Source organism: Schistocerca cancellata, chromosome 3 (genome assembly GCF_023864275.1).
Source record: "Schistocerca cancellata isolate TAMUIC-IGC-003103 chromosome 3, iqSchCanc2.1, whole genome shotgun sequence".
NCBI lineage: Eukaryota > Metazoa > Arthropoda > Insecta > Orthoptera > Acrididae > Schistocerca > Schistocerca cancellata.
In genome coordinates this window covers 911,926,376-911,945,872 of record NC_064628.1, presented here as the reverse complement: position 1 = coordinate 911,945,872, position 19,497 = coordinate 911,926,376, and the positions used below count along the sequence as shown (strand labels likewise).

Below are 19,497 nucleotides of genomic sequence, written 5' to 3'. Positions count from 1 at the left end.
ACATTTCAAGTAACTTCCATAATATGAATTTGACCCTCACTACCCCAACAGAAATAATGTCCATCATAAAATCTTTAAAATCAAAAACATCTAGTGGGTATGATGAAATATCAACAAAGTTAATTAAAGAATGTGATTCTGAGCTAAGTAACATATTAAGCTATCTGTGTAACCAGTCGTTTATCAGTGGAATATTTCCTGAGTGGCTGAAATATGCTGAAATTAAGCCACTGTTTAAGAAGGGAGATAAAGAAATAGCATCAAATTTCCGTCCAATTTCACTGTTGCCAGCGTTCTCAAAAATTTTCGAAAAAGTAATGTACAGTCGTCTTTATAACCATCTTATCTCAAATAACATACTGTCAAAGTCACAGTTTGGATTTTTAAAAGGTTCTGATATTGAGAAGGCTATCTTCACTTACAGTGAAAATGTGCTTAATTCATTAGACAAAAAATTGCAGGCAACTGGTATATTTTGTGATCTGTCAAAGGCATTTGACTGTGTAAATCACAATATCCTTTTAAGTAAACTAGAATATTATAGTGTAACAGGAAATGCTGCAAAATGGTTCAAATCTTATATCTCTGGCAGGAAACAAAGGGTGTTATTAGGAAAGAGACATGTATCAAGCTATCAGGCATCATCCAACTGGGAACTAATTACATGTGGGGTCCCACAAGGTTCCATTTTGGGGCCCTTACTTTTTCTTGTGTATATCAATGACCTTTCATCAGTAACATTACCAGATGCCAAGTTTGTTTTGTTTGCTGATGATACAAACATTGCAATAAATAGCAAATCAAGTGTAGTCTTAGAAAGATCAGCCAATAAAATATTTGTGGACATTAATCACTGGTTCCTAGCCAATTCTTTGTCACTAAACTTTGAAAAAACACACTACATGCAGTTCAGAACTTGTAAGGGGTGTCCCAAGAGTATATGTCTAACATACGATGACAAGAAGATAGAAGAAGTGGACAGTGTTAAATTCTTGGGATTACAGCTTGATAATAAATTCAACTGGGAGGAGCACACCACAGAACTGCTGAAGCGTCTTAACAAATCTCTGTTTGCAATGCGAATTTTGTCAGACATAGGGGATATAAAAATGAAAAAGCTGGCATACTATGCTTACTTTCATTCCATAATGTCATATGGGATTATTTTTTGGGGTAATTCATCAAGCCAAGCTAAAGTTTTCCGGGCACAAAAACGTGCAGTAAGAATTATATGTGATGTGAACTCAAGAACATCCTGCAGAAGTCTGTTTAGGGAACTAGGGATACTGACTACAGCTTCCCAATATATTTATTCCTTAATGAAATTTGTCATTAAAAATATATCACTTTTTCAAACCAACAGCTCAATTCATGGAATCAATACTAGAAATAAGAATAATCTTTACAAGGATTTAAAGTCACTTAGTCTTGTACAAAAAGGTGTGCATTATTCAGGAACACACATTTTCAATAACTTGCCAGCAGCCATAAAAAGCTTAACAACCAATGAAATTCAGTTTAAGAGAAGCCTAAAGGATTTATTGGTGGCCAACTCCTTCTACTCTATTGATGAATTTCTTAGTAAAACCAACTGATTTGTATATAAGTACAACATAACTTCTGCACAATTTCAGTGCAGTAATGTGTTCACTGAAAATTTGTGTGTGTGTGTGTGTGTGTGTGTGTGTGTGTGTGTAAGTATAATCTAACTTCTGCACCATTTCAGTGCAGTAATGTGTTCATTGTAAATAAGTATTACAGTAGTTGTATTACATGTTTATTACCTTATAAATAAATAAAAAACTTTTTTATTTTAAATTCAGTGCATTAGTATTTGTAAAATGACTCTTAGTGTTCATTAAAAAATGACGATCATTCCACTTGGGACCTGTGGAGTGGTACATTAGCTTATTTGTTTTAGTTGTAAATATTTGTCATGTGTTGTTGTTTTTCTGACATGTTCCACATCCTGGAGGACCTCCTCACTACGGATCAATTGGAATGAAAGTAAACCTAATCTAATCTAATCTAATTGCAACAACTTGAAAACTTAACAGGGAGACAAATATTTACTTTTAATTTCAACCCTCCAGTTAGATACTTCTGCTGTTAATAGATAGACTCAAGTGAAGAAACACACGCTAGATATTAGATTGTCATGCATCTAAAAGTATATGTTGTTAAGAATAACAGAAAAAAACTTAGCATTACCTGTTTGGAGGAGGAATATACACATCGGCAATAATGTTTTTGTTTAGAGCACTTGATTCTTCCCAGATCTCCAACTTCAAACTATCTGGGTGCTGCAGCACACAAATATTGAAGAGCTGTTCAAACTTTACTTCAAATTTATCAGTCAAAGATGCAATATTTGATTGGCATACTTCTTTCTCATTGTAAAAAATTTTTACAAACAATTTGGTATGCAAAACTGCTGATCTTCGTTTCTGCTCTCTGTGAAAAAATGAGAATATATTATTAATGTCTGTATGTTGGTAATAGCTATGCTAAAGTGTTCTTGTTCATCAATTTTCTAAGAATTTAAACACACACAGCTTAATTTTAGGTTATTTGTTTACTATTCATATAAAAATTGCATCTTTAGTGCCACTACCTATTCTTTAAGTAAAAATTATACAACTTTAGCAAAAGCATTGAGAGGTAGTGTGGAAGCTGACTTAGAGCATTGCATTAACAGTCACGAGCTGGTAGCTGCCAGTGTGGTGACATGTGGGTCACAATAACAGGTACACAAGTGGACTGCAAAACCAGGACAGTCAGGTGCAGCAGTAAATTGTACTACACAGTGATAACTATATAGCCAGCAGGACAATGTCACCACACCAGGGCAGGTCTCTTGTTATTGGTAATATGACTAGTTGTTGGGTATTAGTGAAGCAAATGCGTGCCAGAGGCATATATAGAAGTCAAGATTTTGAGCCACAAATCAGTCCTCATCACCGGAAATGGGGAGCACCACACCAAGCCAGAGCTATGCCGGACAGTGAGATGACTGGGCACCACTAGCAGCAGTAATGGGTTCGAGACCAGGCTGTGCTTGCCACCAGCACTAAGTCCTGCACCCCGCACATAACCATCTTCACGTGCCATAATTGTGATGCGAGTGGGGAGAGGGATGATCAGGCCTCTACGATCTTGAGGAAAGTAGACATCAATGGCTGTGACCTCTAAGGGTTGCTAGTCTTCTACAGGCCTGTCATTAGCGATGCAGGGCACAAGTTCAGCAGCCAGTGCAGAAGCTGCAGCCCATATGTCAGTGCTGGCCAGGGACAGCAGAGAGAGGTGTGATTGCCTCACTCCATCATGTACTGATGTCAACAGTGTTTTCACAGTAGCGGGTGTGCTACTGATGCACTACAATGTTTGAGCCAAAGCCTACAGTGTCTTCATTTTGGGGTGAGTGATACTACACTCCTGGAAATTGAAATAAGAACACTGTGAATTCATTGTCCCAGGAAGGGGAAACTTTATTGACACATTCCTGGGGTCAGATACATCACATGATCACACTGACAGAACCACAGGCACATAGACACAGGCAACAGAGCATGCACAATGTCGGCACTAGTACAGTGTATATCCACCTTTCGCAGCAATGCAGGCTGCTATTCTCCCATGGAGACGATCGTAGAGATGCTGGATGTAGTCCTGTGGAACGGCTTGCCATGCCATTTCCACCTGGCGCCTCAGTTGGACCAGCGTTCGTGCTGGACGTGCAGACCGCATGAGACGACGCTTCATCCAGTCCCAAACATGCTCAATGGGGGACAGATCCGGAGATCTTGCTGGCCAGGGTAGTTGACTTACACCTTCTAGAGCACGTTGGGTGGCACGGGATACATGCGGACGTGCATTGTCCTGTTGGAACAGCAAGTTCCCTTGCCGGTCTAGGAATGGTAGAACGATGGGTTCGATGACGGTTTGGATGTACCGTGCACTATTCAGTGTCCCCTCGACGATCACCAGTGGTGTACGGCCAGTGTAGGAGATCGCTCCCCACACCATGATGCCGGGTGTTGGCCCTGTGTGCCTCGGTCGTATGCAGTCCTGATTGTGGCGCTCACCTGCACGGCGCCAAACACGCATACAACCATCATTGGCACCAAGGCAGAAGCGACTCTCATCGCTGAAGACGACACATCTCCATTCGTCCCTCCATTCACGCCTGTCGCGACACCACTGGAGGTGGGCTGCACGATGTTGGGGCGTGAGCGGAAGACGGCCTAACGGTGTGCGGGACCGTAGCCCAGCTTCATGGAGATGGTTGCGAATGGTCCTCGCCGATACCCCAGGAGCAACAGTGTCCCTAATTTGCTGGGAAGTGGCGGTGCGGTCCCCTACAGCACTGCGTAGGATCCTACGGTCTTGGCGTGCATCCGTGCGTCGCTGCGGTCCGGTCCCAGGTCGACGGGCACGTGCACCTTCCGCCGACCACTGGCGACAACATCGATGTACTGTGAAGACCTCACGCCCCACGTGTTGAGCAATTCGGCGGTACGTCCACCCGGCCTCCCGCATGCCCACTATACGCCCTCGCTCAAAGTCCGTCAACTGCACATACGGTTCACGTCCACGCTGTCGCGGCATGCTACCAGTGTTAAAGACTGCGATGGAGCTCCGTATGCCACGGCAAACTGGCTGACACTGACGGCGGCGGTGCACAAATGCTGCACAGCTAGCGCCATTTGACAGCCAACACCGCGGTTCCTGGTGTGTCCGCTGTGCCGTGCGTGTGATCATTGCTTGTACAGCCCTCTCGCAGTGTCCGGAGCAAGTATGGTGGGTCTGACACACTGGTGTCAATGTGTTCTTTTTTCCATTTCCAGGAGTGTATTTTTGTTTTTGTGTGGTCATAGTCATGGGATTGAAGCTTAAGAGGCATGACTGTATGAGGGTTACCTTTATGAAACCATAGGAACCAGTGGACATATACAGTTTCAGGGGAATTCTGGAGATGAATGGTTTGCATTCTATGAAGTGTAATTTGCTTGGGCATTCTGCCCCTTGTGGCAAGTCTGTAGCAATTGTTTGCTTTACGTGTAATCATTTTGGACACATGGCCAGGCAATGTAGAGTTGAGGTGGCTCATGATTAGGCGAAAGAAATAGGTTGATAGAGTGCTCCATGACTCCCTTTTCTATCTGAGTTATTAGTAGAACATTGTTTTGGGTTGTTTTGAGGTATTAATTTTGAATCATAAAGATGAATAAGGAGAAGGCAGTGGCAACATTGTAAATACAAAGTGTCACCAGAGAAGTGGCTATTGGTGAATCAGGTAGCTCAGTTAAGGGCTGATAAAGTGATTGCAGACAATAAGCTGGCAGAGAAAGATCACAGGCTCTTTGAGTGGATGTGTCAGCTGCTAACCTTGTTTCTCCTTTCTCTGATAGCATGTCTGAAAATGTGTTGGGATTTCTGGTAGATCTCAGGTCATAGGCCAACATATGGCTTTGTTCTAAATGTTTAAGGAAAGTTCTTGTAGAATGAAAATACTTTAGGATTAAAGGGGCCACTCACTGAAAAGCAGAGGCACTGAGTTGTAAATAGGAACACATAAAAGAAAGAAAACTGTCATTCTACGGATTGGAATGTGGAATGTCAGATCCCTTAATCAGGCAGGGAGGTTAGAAAATTTAAAAAGGGGAATGGATAGGTTAAAGATAGATATAGTGGGACTTAGTGATGTTCGGTGGCAGGAGGAACAAGACTTTTTGTCAGGTGAATACAGGGTTATAAATACAAAATCAAACAGGGGTAATGCAGGAGTAGGTTTAATAATGAATAAAATATAGGAGTGTGGGTAAGCTACTATAAACAGCATAGTGAATGCATTATTGTGGCCAAGATAGATACGAAGCCCACACCTACCACAGTAGTACAAGTTTATATGCCAACTAGCTCCGCAGATGACGAAGAGATTGAAGAAATGTATGATGAAATCAAAGAAATTATTCAGATAGTGAAGGGAGGTGAAAATTTAGTAGTCATGGGTGACTGGAATTCAATAGCAGGAAAAGGGAGAGAAGGAAACGTAATAGGTGAATATGGATTGGGGGGAAGAAATGAATGAGGAAGCCACCTGGTAGAATTTTGCACAGAGCATAACTTAATCATAGCTAACACTTGGTTCAACAATCATAAAAGAAGGTTGTATACATGGAAGAAGCCTGGAGATACTGACAGGTTTCAGATAGATTATATAATGGTAAGACAGAGATTTAGGAACCAGGTTTTAAATTGTAAGACATTTCCAGGGGCAGATGTGGACTCTGACCACAATCTATTGGTTATGAACTGTAGATTAAAACTGAAAAAACTGCAAAAAGGTGAGAATTTGAGGAGATGGGACCTGAATAAACTGAAAGAACCAGAGGTTGTAGAGAGCTTCAGGAAGAGCATTAGGGAACGATTGAGAGGAATGGGGGAAAGAAATACAGTAGAAGAAGAATGGGTAGCTTTGAGAGACAAAACAGTGAAGTTAGAAGAGGATCAAGTAGGTAAAAAGATGAGGGCTAGTAGAAATCCTTGGGTAACAGAAGAAATATTGAATTTAATTGATGAAAGGAGAAAATATAAAAATGCACTAAATGAAGCAGGCAAAAAGGAATACAAACTTCTCAAAAATGAGATCAACAGGAAGTGCAAAATGGCTAAGCAGGGATGGCTAGAGGACAAATGTAAGGATGTAGAGGCTTATCTCACTAGGGGATAGATACTGCCTACAGGAAAATTAAAGAGACCTTTGGAGAAAAGAGAACCACTTGCATGAATATCAAAAGCTCAGATGGAAACCCAGTTCTAAGCAAAGAAGGGAAAGCAGAAAGGTGGAAGGAGTACTTAGAGGGTCTATACAAGGGCGATGTTCTTAAGGACAATATTATAGAAATGGAAGAGAATGTAGATGAAGATGAAATGGGAGATACGATACTGCGTGAAGAGTTTGACAGAGCACTGAAAGACCTACGTCAAAACAAGGCCCTGGGAGTAGACAACATTCCATTAGAACTACTGATAACCTTGGGAGAGCCAGTCCTGACAAAATTCTACCATCTGGTGACCAAGATGTATGAGACAGGAGAAATACCCTCAGACTTCAAGAAGAATATAATAATTCAAATCCCAAAGAAAGCAGGTGTTGACAGATGTGAAAATTACCAAACTATCAGTTTAATAAGCCACTGCAGCAAAATACTAACATGAATTCTTTACAGAGGAATGGAAAAACTGGTAGAAGCCGACCACGGGCAAGATCAGTTTGGATTCCACAGAAATGATGGAACACGTGAGGCAATACTGACCCTACGCATTGTCTTAGAGAGTAGATTAAGGAAAGGCAAACCTATGTTTCTAGCATTTGTAGACTTAGAGAAAGCTACTGACAATGTTGACTGGAATACACTCTTTCAAATTCTGAAGATGGCAGGAGTAAAATACAGGAAGCAAAAGGCTATTTACAATTTGTACAGAAACAGATGGCAGTTATAAGAGTCAAGGGACATGAAAGGGAAGCAGTGGTTGGGAAGGGAGTGAGACATGGTTGTAGCCTCTCCTCGATGTTATTCAATCTGTATATTGGGCAAGCAGTAAAGGAAGCAAAACAAAAATTTGGAGTGGAATTAAAATCCATGAAGAAGAAATAAAAACTTTGAGGTTCGCCGATGACATTGTAATTCTGTCAGAGGCAGCAAAGGAGCTGGAAGAGCAGCTGAACGGAATGGACAATGTCTTGAAAGGAGGATATAAGATGAACATCAACAGAAGCAAAATGAGGATAATGGAATGTAGTCGAATTAAATTGGGTGATGCTGAGGGAATTAGATTAGGAAATGAGAGGCTTAAAGTAGTATGAAAGTATTTGTATGGAGTGTAGTCATGTATGGAAGTGAAACATGTGGATGATAAATAGTTTAGACAGGAAGAGAATATTAGCTTTCAAAATGTGGTGCTACAGATGGATACTGAAGATTAAATGGGTGGATCACGTAACTAATGACGAGGTATTGAGCAGAATTGGAAAGAAGAGAAAGTTGAGGCACAACTTGACTAGAAGAAGGGATTGGTTGGTAGAGCATATTCTGAGGCATCAAGGGATCACCAATTTGGTATTGGAGGGCTGCATGGATGGTAAAAATTGCAGAGGGAGACCAAGAGATAAATACACTAAACAGATGCAGAAGGATGTAGGTTGCAGTAGGTACTGGGAGATGAAGAACCTTGCACAGGATAGAGTAGCATGGAGAGCTGCATCAAACCAGTCTCTGGACTGAAGACCACAACAACAACAACAACAACAACAACAAAAGAAAGAAAACATGCTAGCTTTTGGAGTTATCCTTTGTTGAGGTAGAGTGAAAACACACACACACACACACACACACACACACACACACACACACACACACACATGTGTCAGCAGAGGTTGGTCTGCTGAACAGTTGTTACAGATAGCAATGTTATACCTGACAAGGGATGCAAATCATTTCAGTGGTGCATGGAGACACTATGCAATCTGCAAACTTTTGACCAACTAAGGCAAGGGCTAGAATAAAGGTATACGAGACAGAATATTGCACAGTTATTCCATAAGCACTTGATTATGGTTTTGAAGAGGTATAAGAAAGTGGTTGAGAATTTTTTTGGATATGGTTAAGTAACTGAATGTACATACTTAAGAGTTAACGCAGAGTGAGGAGGTGAACAAAGTACTGTTACAAGATGGTGAGCAACGTGGGCTCGATCCTTTCCTGAGAGGTTTGACATGAGTGATGTCAAGGAGGGTGTGCACTGGGACACAGCAGTTAGGTGGGCATTGGAGTATTTGGAGACTAATGTGTTGATGGTGTAAGGGATTAGAGAAGCATGTTTGCTTCGAATGTAATAGTGGTCATGCAGAACACGTGCAAAGGCAATGCTACCAGCCACAGAGCAGTAACAGAGATGCTCTAGACTCCAGATGGTTTAAGAGAGATAATAGTAGGGACAATACGGACCAACAGCAGGGGTGTGGGGGAAATGGGAGAGGTGCTCTGGGTGGTAAGAAATATGCATTAATCTCAAGAGGGAACTCCAGAGCCTCTGGCTGAAGACGAATGCAGAGGCAGATTGTGCTACAGTCGGTGTGATAAGTGGTAGGACAGTTGGACACAGGGCTGCATGTGTCAGTGGCTTTAAGGGAGTTAGTAGGTAGGAAATGAAGGAACCCAGCATATCAGAATTGGTGATGGATACGGAATAATGATATACAATCATTTGGGTCAGCACTGATGAATTTTTCATTGGAGGCAACCAAGTTTAAGCAATTTATGGATGTCCATCCTATTTCATGGATGAGGGACTTCAACTCATGATATAGATGAGAAAAAGTACCCCCACTGCTGTAGCTCTAGAATGTTGGTTCAAATGGCTCTGAGCACTATGGGACTTAACTTCTGAGGTCATCAGTCCCCTAGAACTTAGAACTACTTAAACCTAACTAACTTAAGGACACCACACATATTCACGCTCCAGGCAGGATTCGAACCTGTGACCGCAGCAGTCACGCGGTTCCAGACTGAAGCGCCTAGAACCGCATGGGCCACTCCGCCCGGCCTCTAGAATGTCTTTATTGTTTCACACGACTAGTTTCAGTGGCACATTACTGCCATCCTCGGGTTTCACCACTGCCAAAAGAGTATTAGAATTCCCTGCCACATTTATCATAGAGTCCTCGTTACTAGTACACATGGGCTAGCTTTCCTCAGAGTCCAATCACTGGAGACAACATGGTGTTGAGGAGAGACTCCTGAGGAAAGCTAACCAATGTGTACTAGTAACAAGAACTCCACAATAAACATGCCAAGGAATTATAATACTCTTTTGGCAGTGGTAGGACCTGTGAATGGCAGTAATGTGCTGCCGAAACAAGTCGTGTGAGACAATAAAGACATTCTCAAGATACAATTTTGGTGGTACCTTTTCTCATATATTCAGTCTAAGCAATTTGCGGTAGTAGTGTCTTGTGTAAGTGAGGACTAGATCCTAGGGTGAGACTTCCTGTATCAACATTATGTCCTAATCGACCTTTGATGTTGAATAGTGGAACCTAGTGGTAAGACATTCAGGCTAGGGGAAACTGTTGCCAATGTTGATCTGCCACAAGGAATGTCTAAGGTCAACTGTAAGCAATAACATTGTGGTTTGATTCACATGACTGTCTGTCAGGAGGCACCAGAAAGTTGCTATGGGTGAATGTGGACCCTGCTTTCTCTTTCGATATACTGCATGTAGCAGAAGTGCTGGAAGGTAATAGATTACTGGATATAGCATGTTGTTTGGTGAAATACAGTACTGTACATGTACAAGAGGTGGATGAAGGCAGAGTAGTACTGATCAATGGGGATAATTTTGGTGCTGAGGAAGTTAAGTTGTTGAAGGGAACATTATTGGATACTCTACAGATTCTGGATGAGGAAGACTGCCACACAGATGGTGTAGGCTACAAAAGGGCACAGGATACTGCTAGCATTGAAGCATTTATAGGGCACAGACAGGACACATATGGAGAATCTGTTGCTAGAATTTCTGGATCTGTTTTGTCTGCAAGAGCCTTTGCCTTCCACACCAATAACTGAATGCAGGATTCTGACAGGAAATGAAGCTTCGGTGTATTGAAGACCATACAGAATGGTATGATGGCTGTAACCAGTTTTAGAGGACTTCATAAATCAACAACTGGCTGATGGTATAGTAGAAGAGAGTAGTAACTGCTGGGGGAGCAGCAACCGATGCTGTGCCCAAGAAGTCTACAGATGGCTCAGAGAAGTAGCAATTTTGTGCAATTACTGCCACTTGAATAGTAACAATATGATGGACACCTACCCATTTCTGAACATCACAGAGATAATAGATGACCTAGTGCAAAGCCAGTACTTATTGACAGTGTATCTTAGGAGTGGGTACCACCAGTTGGAAGTGGCTCTGGAGGATAAACCAAAAATGGCATATTCTGCACTCTGGGGACAGAATGATGCCTTTTTGGTTGAAGAGTGCTCCAGAAGCATTCCAGTGGTTGCTGAACAGAGTGCTGTCTTAGAGTATCTTGATGACATAATTGCTTTTCACGAGATATGCAAGGGCATAGACAATGTCTGATGGAGGTGTTCAAGAGATTACGAGCAGCCCATTTGACACTCAGAATGGAAAAATGTTACTTTGCACAGGAGAAAGTTGGCTACTTGGACTATATCATTAATAAGGATGGTGTAAGAACTGATCCTAGGTTAGTGAAAGCAGTGCAAGATTTTCCAGTACCATGAGCGATCAAGGCGTTGCAATTCTTTCTGTGTCATGAATTATTACAGGGAGTTAACGACAGGGTTTGCAGATATTGCAAACCCAATTATGCAATTGTTGAAAATGAATGTTAAGTTTGTATGGATGGAGGTATGTTGGGAGCATTTATTGAGTTAAAAATGTATTAATGTTCTTCAAAAAGAATGTGATGTGTGGGCATGTTTTAAGTCAGAAAGTGGAGCATGAGGAACATCCTATTGCCCTTGCATCAAGACAGGTGAACACAGTGAAAAGGAATTATTTCACAATGGAGAGAGAGATGTCTAGCTTGACATGGGGAGTAACATACTACAGGTGTAGCTTGTATGGTAAGAAATTCAAGGCAGTGGAACACTATACTGCTTTGAGGTTGTTACTAGGTTTGAAGGACCCATCCAGTAAACTGACAAGGTGGTCATATCTAGCCTTCATAATGAGCAGATAAAACTCCAAAGTACACAATAGCGCACAATCTTTACCATTTGAGCCAGTGTACATAAAAAAATATGCCACTGCCATTCAACATGATTAGCCAGAAAGGAGGTAGGAAAAGAGAGACGGTCCAGATTACAAGAATGGTGAGGGAAGTATGGAGGAAGATCCTGTGAGCAAATACTAAGGCTCTGGAGAAGCAGGAGGAGGCAGTGAATTGAGTGGGAATAGTACCTCAGTACAGATTAAGCCAGTGGGTGATGTTGTCAAGCTGGCATGGCTCATAAACTCTGAAGGGAAAGGCGAAGAAGTTCGTAACGTGGCACCAGGACCAGTACCAAGTAACTGAAACTAAATCTGCAGTAAATGTGATACTGGGTGTCTGGGACCATTCAAGGGTGCACTGTAGGCAATTTCATGGGGGGTACTAGAGAAGGCAAGGAAAAGGCATAAGAAGAGGAACTGGAAGGATGAGCAACAGGAGTGAGGGTTTCAAGTACCTCACACTAGGTTTGCAATGAAGCCATCGATAATGTATACTGTGATTGTGTAATTTTGGAATATTTTTCTTTTGTATGTAGTATAGGACACTAAAGTGGTTTTAGATAAGGTTATGTGTTTGTTTTAGGGTAGGTTTTATTGCTAGTGTGTTATGTATGGTGTGCTGTTCAGATAAACTAGGCTTCTGAGGGAGGGAAGGAGATATTAATCCCTGTCCTCAGGCTGCTATAAGGGCCATAAAAGAGGAATGCTAGTTTTGGCAGTGCTGTACATCTTTGCTGGGGGTGAAGTGGCGGTACTGCAAGATCACTGGCTGGATGGAGAAGTTTTGTTTTCTGGGAAACCAGATATGGTGTCATCCAGTTACAGATAGTCATTAAGTTAAGTGGTTAATGTGTGGGAGTTGTGGAATGAAATTAGGAGACCAAAAGAGATGTTTTCAGGGATACAACAGTTAGCAGTTAGTAGCAGCAGGTTATCAGAGGTGTTGAAGGAAATTGCTCAGGACATATGCACAACTGAAGGAGCAAATGCAGAAAATAATTGGAATGGTGCTGACAAATCGAGGAGGGTGAAGAGGGGGTGGATAGACACTGGGTAGAATACTGAAAACTATATTTGGGACAGCAGATGCAAGCAACATAAGCCAACTGAAAGAAACAGTCGAAACCAGAAGGGGGTTAGCAGAGGCAAATAAAGTGACTATACAGTGACATTCCATACAGATTGTGTGTTAAATAAAACACAGACTTTGAAAGCTGACAAAGGAAGTCATGGATTACACCAGGGCCTCATATAGCAGTCTGAATCAAGATTTGGGAGTGACACAAACATAGATACAAGACTAACTTCTCCCATTGTGAATGTGCCAAGGAGTCAGAAAAACTGTGACTGTTCTTATTTCCACTGGATCAGGGTGGACTTCACTGCCATTCGCTAGATGCCCCAAGATTGCTATTTTCTTGGGTGATGAAGAGGCCTTAGTCTGAACATACTTCAATACAGTTGTCAGCTGGTTAAGACGTTCTTCAAACATTTTAGAAAAACAATATTGTCAAGCAGAGAGAAGAGTCACATTGTCCATTTAAAGTGGTGACGCAGGCTGTCCATCATACATCTGAAGGTTACTGGAGTATTACACAGCCCAAATGGCATGACTCTGTACTCTTAGAGACTTTTAGATGTTATGAAGGCAGTCTCTATCTGGTCAGCCTCATCAACCTTGATTTTCCAATAGCCTGTTTGAATGCCTGTAACTGAGTAATACTTTGCTCCTTTCAAGCAGTCTATAGTGTCATCAATGAGCATTAATGGGTGGAGATCTTTTTTCATGCTTTTGTTTAATCATCACTAGTCAATGCAGAAACACCATGTGCCACAATTCAGCTCAACAAGGACATCAAGAGAGGACCAAGGAGTCTCTGAAGATCAAAGATGTGATCATATAGCATCTTCTCCATTTCCTTCCAAATTATGCATCAGTCAGCTGGTGACATTCTACACACATGCTGGCTAATAGGTGGACCATACTCAGTATTGGAATGGTATTTTACTATGGGCTGCTTGGTCTGAATTTTCTTTTCCCTCTGTATTTGAAAGCATCGGAAAATTGGTGTTGTATGGCAAACACTAATGACATTGTTGCTTGGTCAGGCCAGACTCTATTGGAAGTCTGATAGTAGCTTCCTTCTCTATTTTATCTGTATGGGTAGTGGAGCATGATTCTTCATCAATGGCACTGAGCTACCTTTCCTGGACTTGTTGGGATGCCCTTCTGCACACACCTTTAGGGATGAGTTGTGGCTGCTCATGATAATTAGTGAGTCAAAGTTCTCCTTGATCACCTGCAATGTTTATGATCATCACTAGTATATATATTTCTTTTGTGAGCCTGTGTAGTTTTTTGCAATCAACAAAAGCTTCACAGTTTAACTGAGCATATACATGGTGATTTTTTCCACTGTGTACAAACTCTAGGTATTGATCACAGAGAGGATATGGAAAAAAAGTTCTACTGAACTTATGTCTGGAAATGTATGGTTTCCATGCTAGAGACCATTTATTCAATCATACTTTGTCACAGAGGCTGCAATCTAATACATGCCGTATCATACAACCACAGTTACAGTATGCATAGGTTCCTCCTAGAGGGCAATACTGTTCCTCATATGTCATTCCCTAGTGCCCACTCCTGCCATAGTAATTCATAATGTTGTGTCCGGTTCACTTCTCTTGCTGACTCACCTTGTAGTGCATGTAATACAGCATAGTACACAATAGACCCATATTTGAATCGAGAGCTTGCTGACATGGTGTTTACTTACGCAAAGGCAAATGGCAAAGTGCAGTGGGAAGCAAGGTTGTATCAGGAGATCTATCCCCACCAAAAACAACCACACCTGCCATTTGTCTGAGACAGAATTGTTTCAGGGAGCAGGAAATCTTGAAGGATGTACCCGAAATGTTCGGACACTAAACTTGGAGGAAAATATGATTAACACTGAGGAAGGCAATTGGTGTGTCAGTACCAGGCATTTTGACCACCAGTACAGGGCAAGCCAGACATCTGTGTGGAACATTCTCCATGACAATTGTTATTGCCCTTATCAATTACAGTGTGTGCAAGGCTTATTAGCGACCGACTTTCCACATCAGGAGCAGTTTCGTCACTGGTATCTTTACAAAGCAACCATGATTCCAGGATATGTGTTATCCATCCTATTCACAGATGAGGTGAACTTTATGCAGAGTGCTATCTTCAACTTTCATAACAGTCATCTGTGGGGCAGTTGCAAAACCCCAATGGTATGGTGACAGCGAATAATCAGCATTCGTGCAGCCGGAATGTGCGGGCTGGTGTAATTGGCGACCGTATTTTGGGACCAGTCTTTCTTCCACATCGCTTAACAAGCCAAAACTATTAGTGTTTCTTGTGGGGTGACTTTGCCACCCCTGATGGAAGAAGTGGATGATGCCAAGGGTTATGTGGCTGCTACATCATGGTGCTCCAGCCTACTTCACCATTAATTTTCCAGACACATCTCAATCGTATCTTCGCTGGTTGATGGATTGGACGAGGGAGTCCATTTGCATGAGCTGCTTGTTCTCCAGATCTCAAACCACGCAATTTCAGGTTAAGGGGCCATCTCAAAAATATCATGTATTCAGAGTCCATTCCAGATGTGGAGACAGAGGAGCAGTGTATTCGTACTGCCTTTGACACTGTTCGGATGCAGCTTGGTGGATGTGAACATGTGAGATAGAACATGCTATGGCACGCACATGCATGCGTTGAGGCACATGGGAACAATTTTGAACACATACTATGGGTGCACGGTACAGCGCATATTATACCACAGTCTCTGTAACAACGTATGATTGAATAAATGGTCTCTAGCATGGAAACCATGCATTTCCAGACAAATTCATTAGATCTTGTTTGTTCCGCATCCTCATCAATCAGTCCCTACTGTTTGTACACGATGGAAAAAATTACCCTCTAGATGGATGACTGGAACTTTTCTTGTTGATGCTGGTGGGATAACAGCATCTCCAATAACAAACAACCACCCAGAGAAATCTTTGTTATGACTGCTTGTTGGAATAGCTTAGTCAATCTAGAGCTCTGATTTTCCACAGCCTGATGGCTTGTGATACCTGCAATAAGTCCCACCTGAGGACAACATTATGACTCATTCTGCTAAAATGAGAAATTCAAAGGGCTGTGTTCTGTTGTTGATAGTTATTCTTGTAATACAGGTTTCTGTCAGCCGGGAATATTTTCCATTTGTAACCTTCAGCAGGATCACTTTCACATCATGGAATATATAGTCTTCTTTAGTTGCCGGCCGAGGTGGCCGAGTGGTTCTAGGCGCTACAGTCTTGTACCGCGCGACCGTTATGGTCGCAGGTTCGAATCCTGCCTCGGGCATGGATGTGTGTGATGTCCTTAGGTTAGTTAGGTTTAAGTAGTTCTAAGTTCTAGGGGACTTATGACCTCAGAAGTTAAGTCGCATAGTGCTCAGAGCCATTTGAACCAGTCTGCTTTAGCTGGTAACAATAAACATTTGATGTCACAGAAAAATAAGTCCCTGAGTAGACTAGCACCTGGATAATTGGCCATCAGTGAGATTTCCTGGCATCGTAGTAGCTGTCATCCATGGAGGATTTTCATCTGTAGTGGCCTCACTCCATTGATGATTATCGTACTTAGTTTTCCTGTATCTGGCAGCTAGGTGAGTGGCTGGTACTTCTCTACAGCAGCAGGAAGCAACTGTGACATGTCGGGGAGTGATTTCCTGCATGGTATGGTGATGTATTTCATCCCTCAGGTTGATTATTACCAACTGCAATTGAATAGTGTGAACAGCACTGTTGTGATGGTTGAAACACTCATTTTCTTTCTCTGCAATAGTGTACAAGGGTGGTTTGAAAAGTTCTCACAATCACAATGAGAGATCAGTGCTAGCACGATGAGTTTTTCACGTGATATTCATTGGACTGTAGCCTGTAAACATGAGCTATGTCAGTGCTCTTGGAAGACAGCTGTGGTGGTCACGTGGCTCTGTTGTTGTTCCACTGTAGTGATCTGTGAAGATGGAAAAAATCGAGATTCAAGCAGTGATTAAGTACTTCATAAAGAAAGGTATGAAAGCAAAGGACATTCATGCCAATTTCCAGAATACACTGGGAGACTCTGCTCCTTCATATTCAACTGTTGCCAAGAGGACAAATTAATTTAAATTTGGTCAGGAGAACTTTGATGATGATACGTGCAGTGGTCAGCCAAGACGCGTCACTACTCCAGAAATCATTGCAAAAGTGCACAGAATGGTCATGGAGGATCACCGATTGGAAGTGCATGAAATTGCTCACATTTGCCAGATGTGATCTGAAAGGTTATATCACATTTAACTGAAGAATTAGAAACGAAAATATTTTTCTGGAAGATGGGTGCCACGACTCTTGATGCTGGATCAAAAACGCATGAGAATGGACATTTTGGAACAATGTTTGTCCCGTTTAGGGAGAAACAAACACGATTTTTTGCACTGGTTTGTGACCACAGATGAAATTTGGGTGCACTACTATACCCCAGAGACAAAACAACAATCAAAGCAGTGGAAACAATGCTGTCATGGCATCAGTGTTCTGGGATCCGAAGGGGATTATGTTTGAAGATTATCTCCCCATGGGGCAAGCAATTACTGGAGAATACTATGATAACCTCCTGGACAAATTACTACAAAAGATACACGAAAAAAGGCCACGTTTAGTAAGGAAGAAAGTCATCTTCCATCAAGACAACACGCACCCACACACATGTGCCATTGCCATGGCAAAATTACATGAACTAAGTAAGGTATGAATTGTTGCCACACCTGCCTTATTCACCTGATATGGCTCTGTCAGACTTCCATCTCTTCCCAAAACTGAAGATTAAGAAATCTTGGTTGATGAAGATTCACTTCAAACGAAGAATTGATAACTGGAGTTGACAACTATTTTTCAGGCCTGGAGCAAATTCATTTTCAAGATGGGATAAAGGCAATGGAACATCATTGAATCATGTGCATTAATCTACAAGGAGACTAAATTGACAAATAAAAAAAGTTTCAGTGATGTAAATACTTTTTTTCTACTCTGTTCTGAGAACTTTTCAAACCACCCTCGTAGAACATGTCCAGAGTATCAACAATGGGAAATATACTGGCATGTTGTCCTCTGTCCTCAAAATGTCTGTTCTTCTGTAGAGCATTGTGCTTAGTAGGGAAATCATTGTGCTATGTTGGTCAAGTGATGGGTTGTTGTTTGTTGTCTACAGAGTAAGTTCAGCTGGCAAAGTGAATTCTTCTTGACACATTCGACTGTTGGTGGAGATTGGTGCTAAAGACTAATATACTTCTTCTTAAACGTTCTCTATTACCTCCTGGTGTAAGGGGTTCACATTTTTTGCTGCTCTCTCTTGCTTACTCAGTCCAAGAGTTCTGGCTGCCATAAACTTCTGTATCTTTTCTCTTACTATCTGGTGTATGAAAGAGACAAGATCATGTTGGTCTTCCACAACTGTCACACAGACTACAATCAAGAGTTGGTCATAACTCTTTATTTTATTTTATTTTTTGCTGCATTTCTTCAATGTGTTGACACCACCTGATGAGTGTCTCTTTTGTTGTCACATGTTTACCAGAAGAGCCTAGTACATAACTTACGTGATTCCTTTCATCATGTGTGAGATTTTGCTGGCCTCTGTCACATGCAGCAAATGGCCAAAATATTCTGTAGGTAGTACTGTGTCACTTCCCCATGATGTTGGGCTCTGTTCTTTAATTATTCTTCTATTAAGTGGTCTTGCTGCTGATTATTATCAAATGTTTCCTTCATATGTTTCTTAGTTTTTGGGCTTCTCCTTCATTCTTCTAGAACCACCGCTGGGCTAGGCTGTCCCGGTAAAAGTACACATCTGGCAAACACATCATGTCATCATATCTGTTGTATTGGACAACCTCAGCCATTTCATCATGCCCTGACCTGCATCTCCAGAAAACACTGATGCATGCCTGATTCGCATCTCTTACTACTGTTTTGGGTCAATTGGTCTCTGGAACATATGAACCTCAGGAACGATATACTGCTTGTATTTGGTTCCTGTTCATGTAGGTGATGGTTTTTATGTTGCCTAACTGGAGCTATGGTGCTGTAGATGCTTTGAAGTACCTGATGTCTCCACCAGACAATGTCATGACATAACCACACTCAAGTCCAAATCCGGAAACAATCATCAATGCATTACAATACTTTGCACTGATAGCACAGTTATTACAGACAGAACAACCTCATGGACACAGAGTGCCACTGTTTACATGAACATCAAATTTTTCATAATATGCTAACATTACAAACATAAGAAAACAGTGGAAAAATGCTCCCATCAGAGCACAAAAATGGTGAATATGTTCCTGTGTAAAAAGACTGACAGAAATGGGGTAGCAGCTGCCTAATTCTATTTTCCTCAGCAACTTTAAAATTTTTCCCAAAATTTTGGCCTGCGGACCTATCCACTCTTTTTAACATGCAACTCACCTCTCCCACCCACAAGCTACTCTCACTGAAACTTGCTCACACACACTAGTCCATCACTGTAAGTCACTCATACCCATCCACTCCCAGTCACTGGCAGCCACAGTATCCTTCATTCTGCTCTACTACTACTGTCTCCTCTCACTATAACTG

The 19,497-nt window shown here is 41.7% G+C and overlaps 1 protein-coding gene across 1 annotated transcript in view; it reads right to left on the bottom strand.

The window, feature by feature from the left end:
• Positions 1-19,497, bottom strand: part of LOC126176645 (coiled-coil and C2 domain-containing protein 2A) — a 385,042-nt gene that overhangs the window by 220,240 nt on the left and 145,305 nt on the right. Inside the window, exon 9 of the mRNA XM_049923802.1 lies at positions 2,212-2,454. Within this exon, the coding sequence (XP_049779759.1) occupies positions 2,212-2,454 (243 nt within the window). The remainder of the gene's footprint in view (positions 1-2,211; positions 2,455-19,497) is intronic.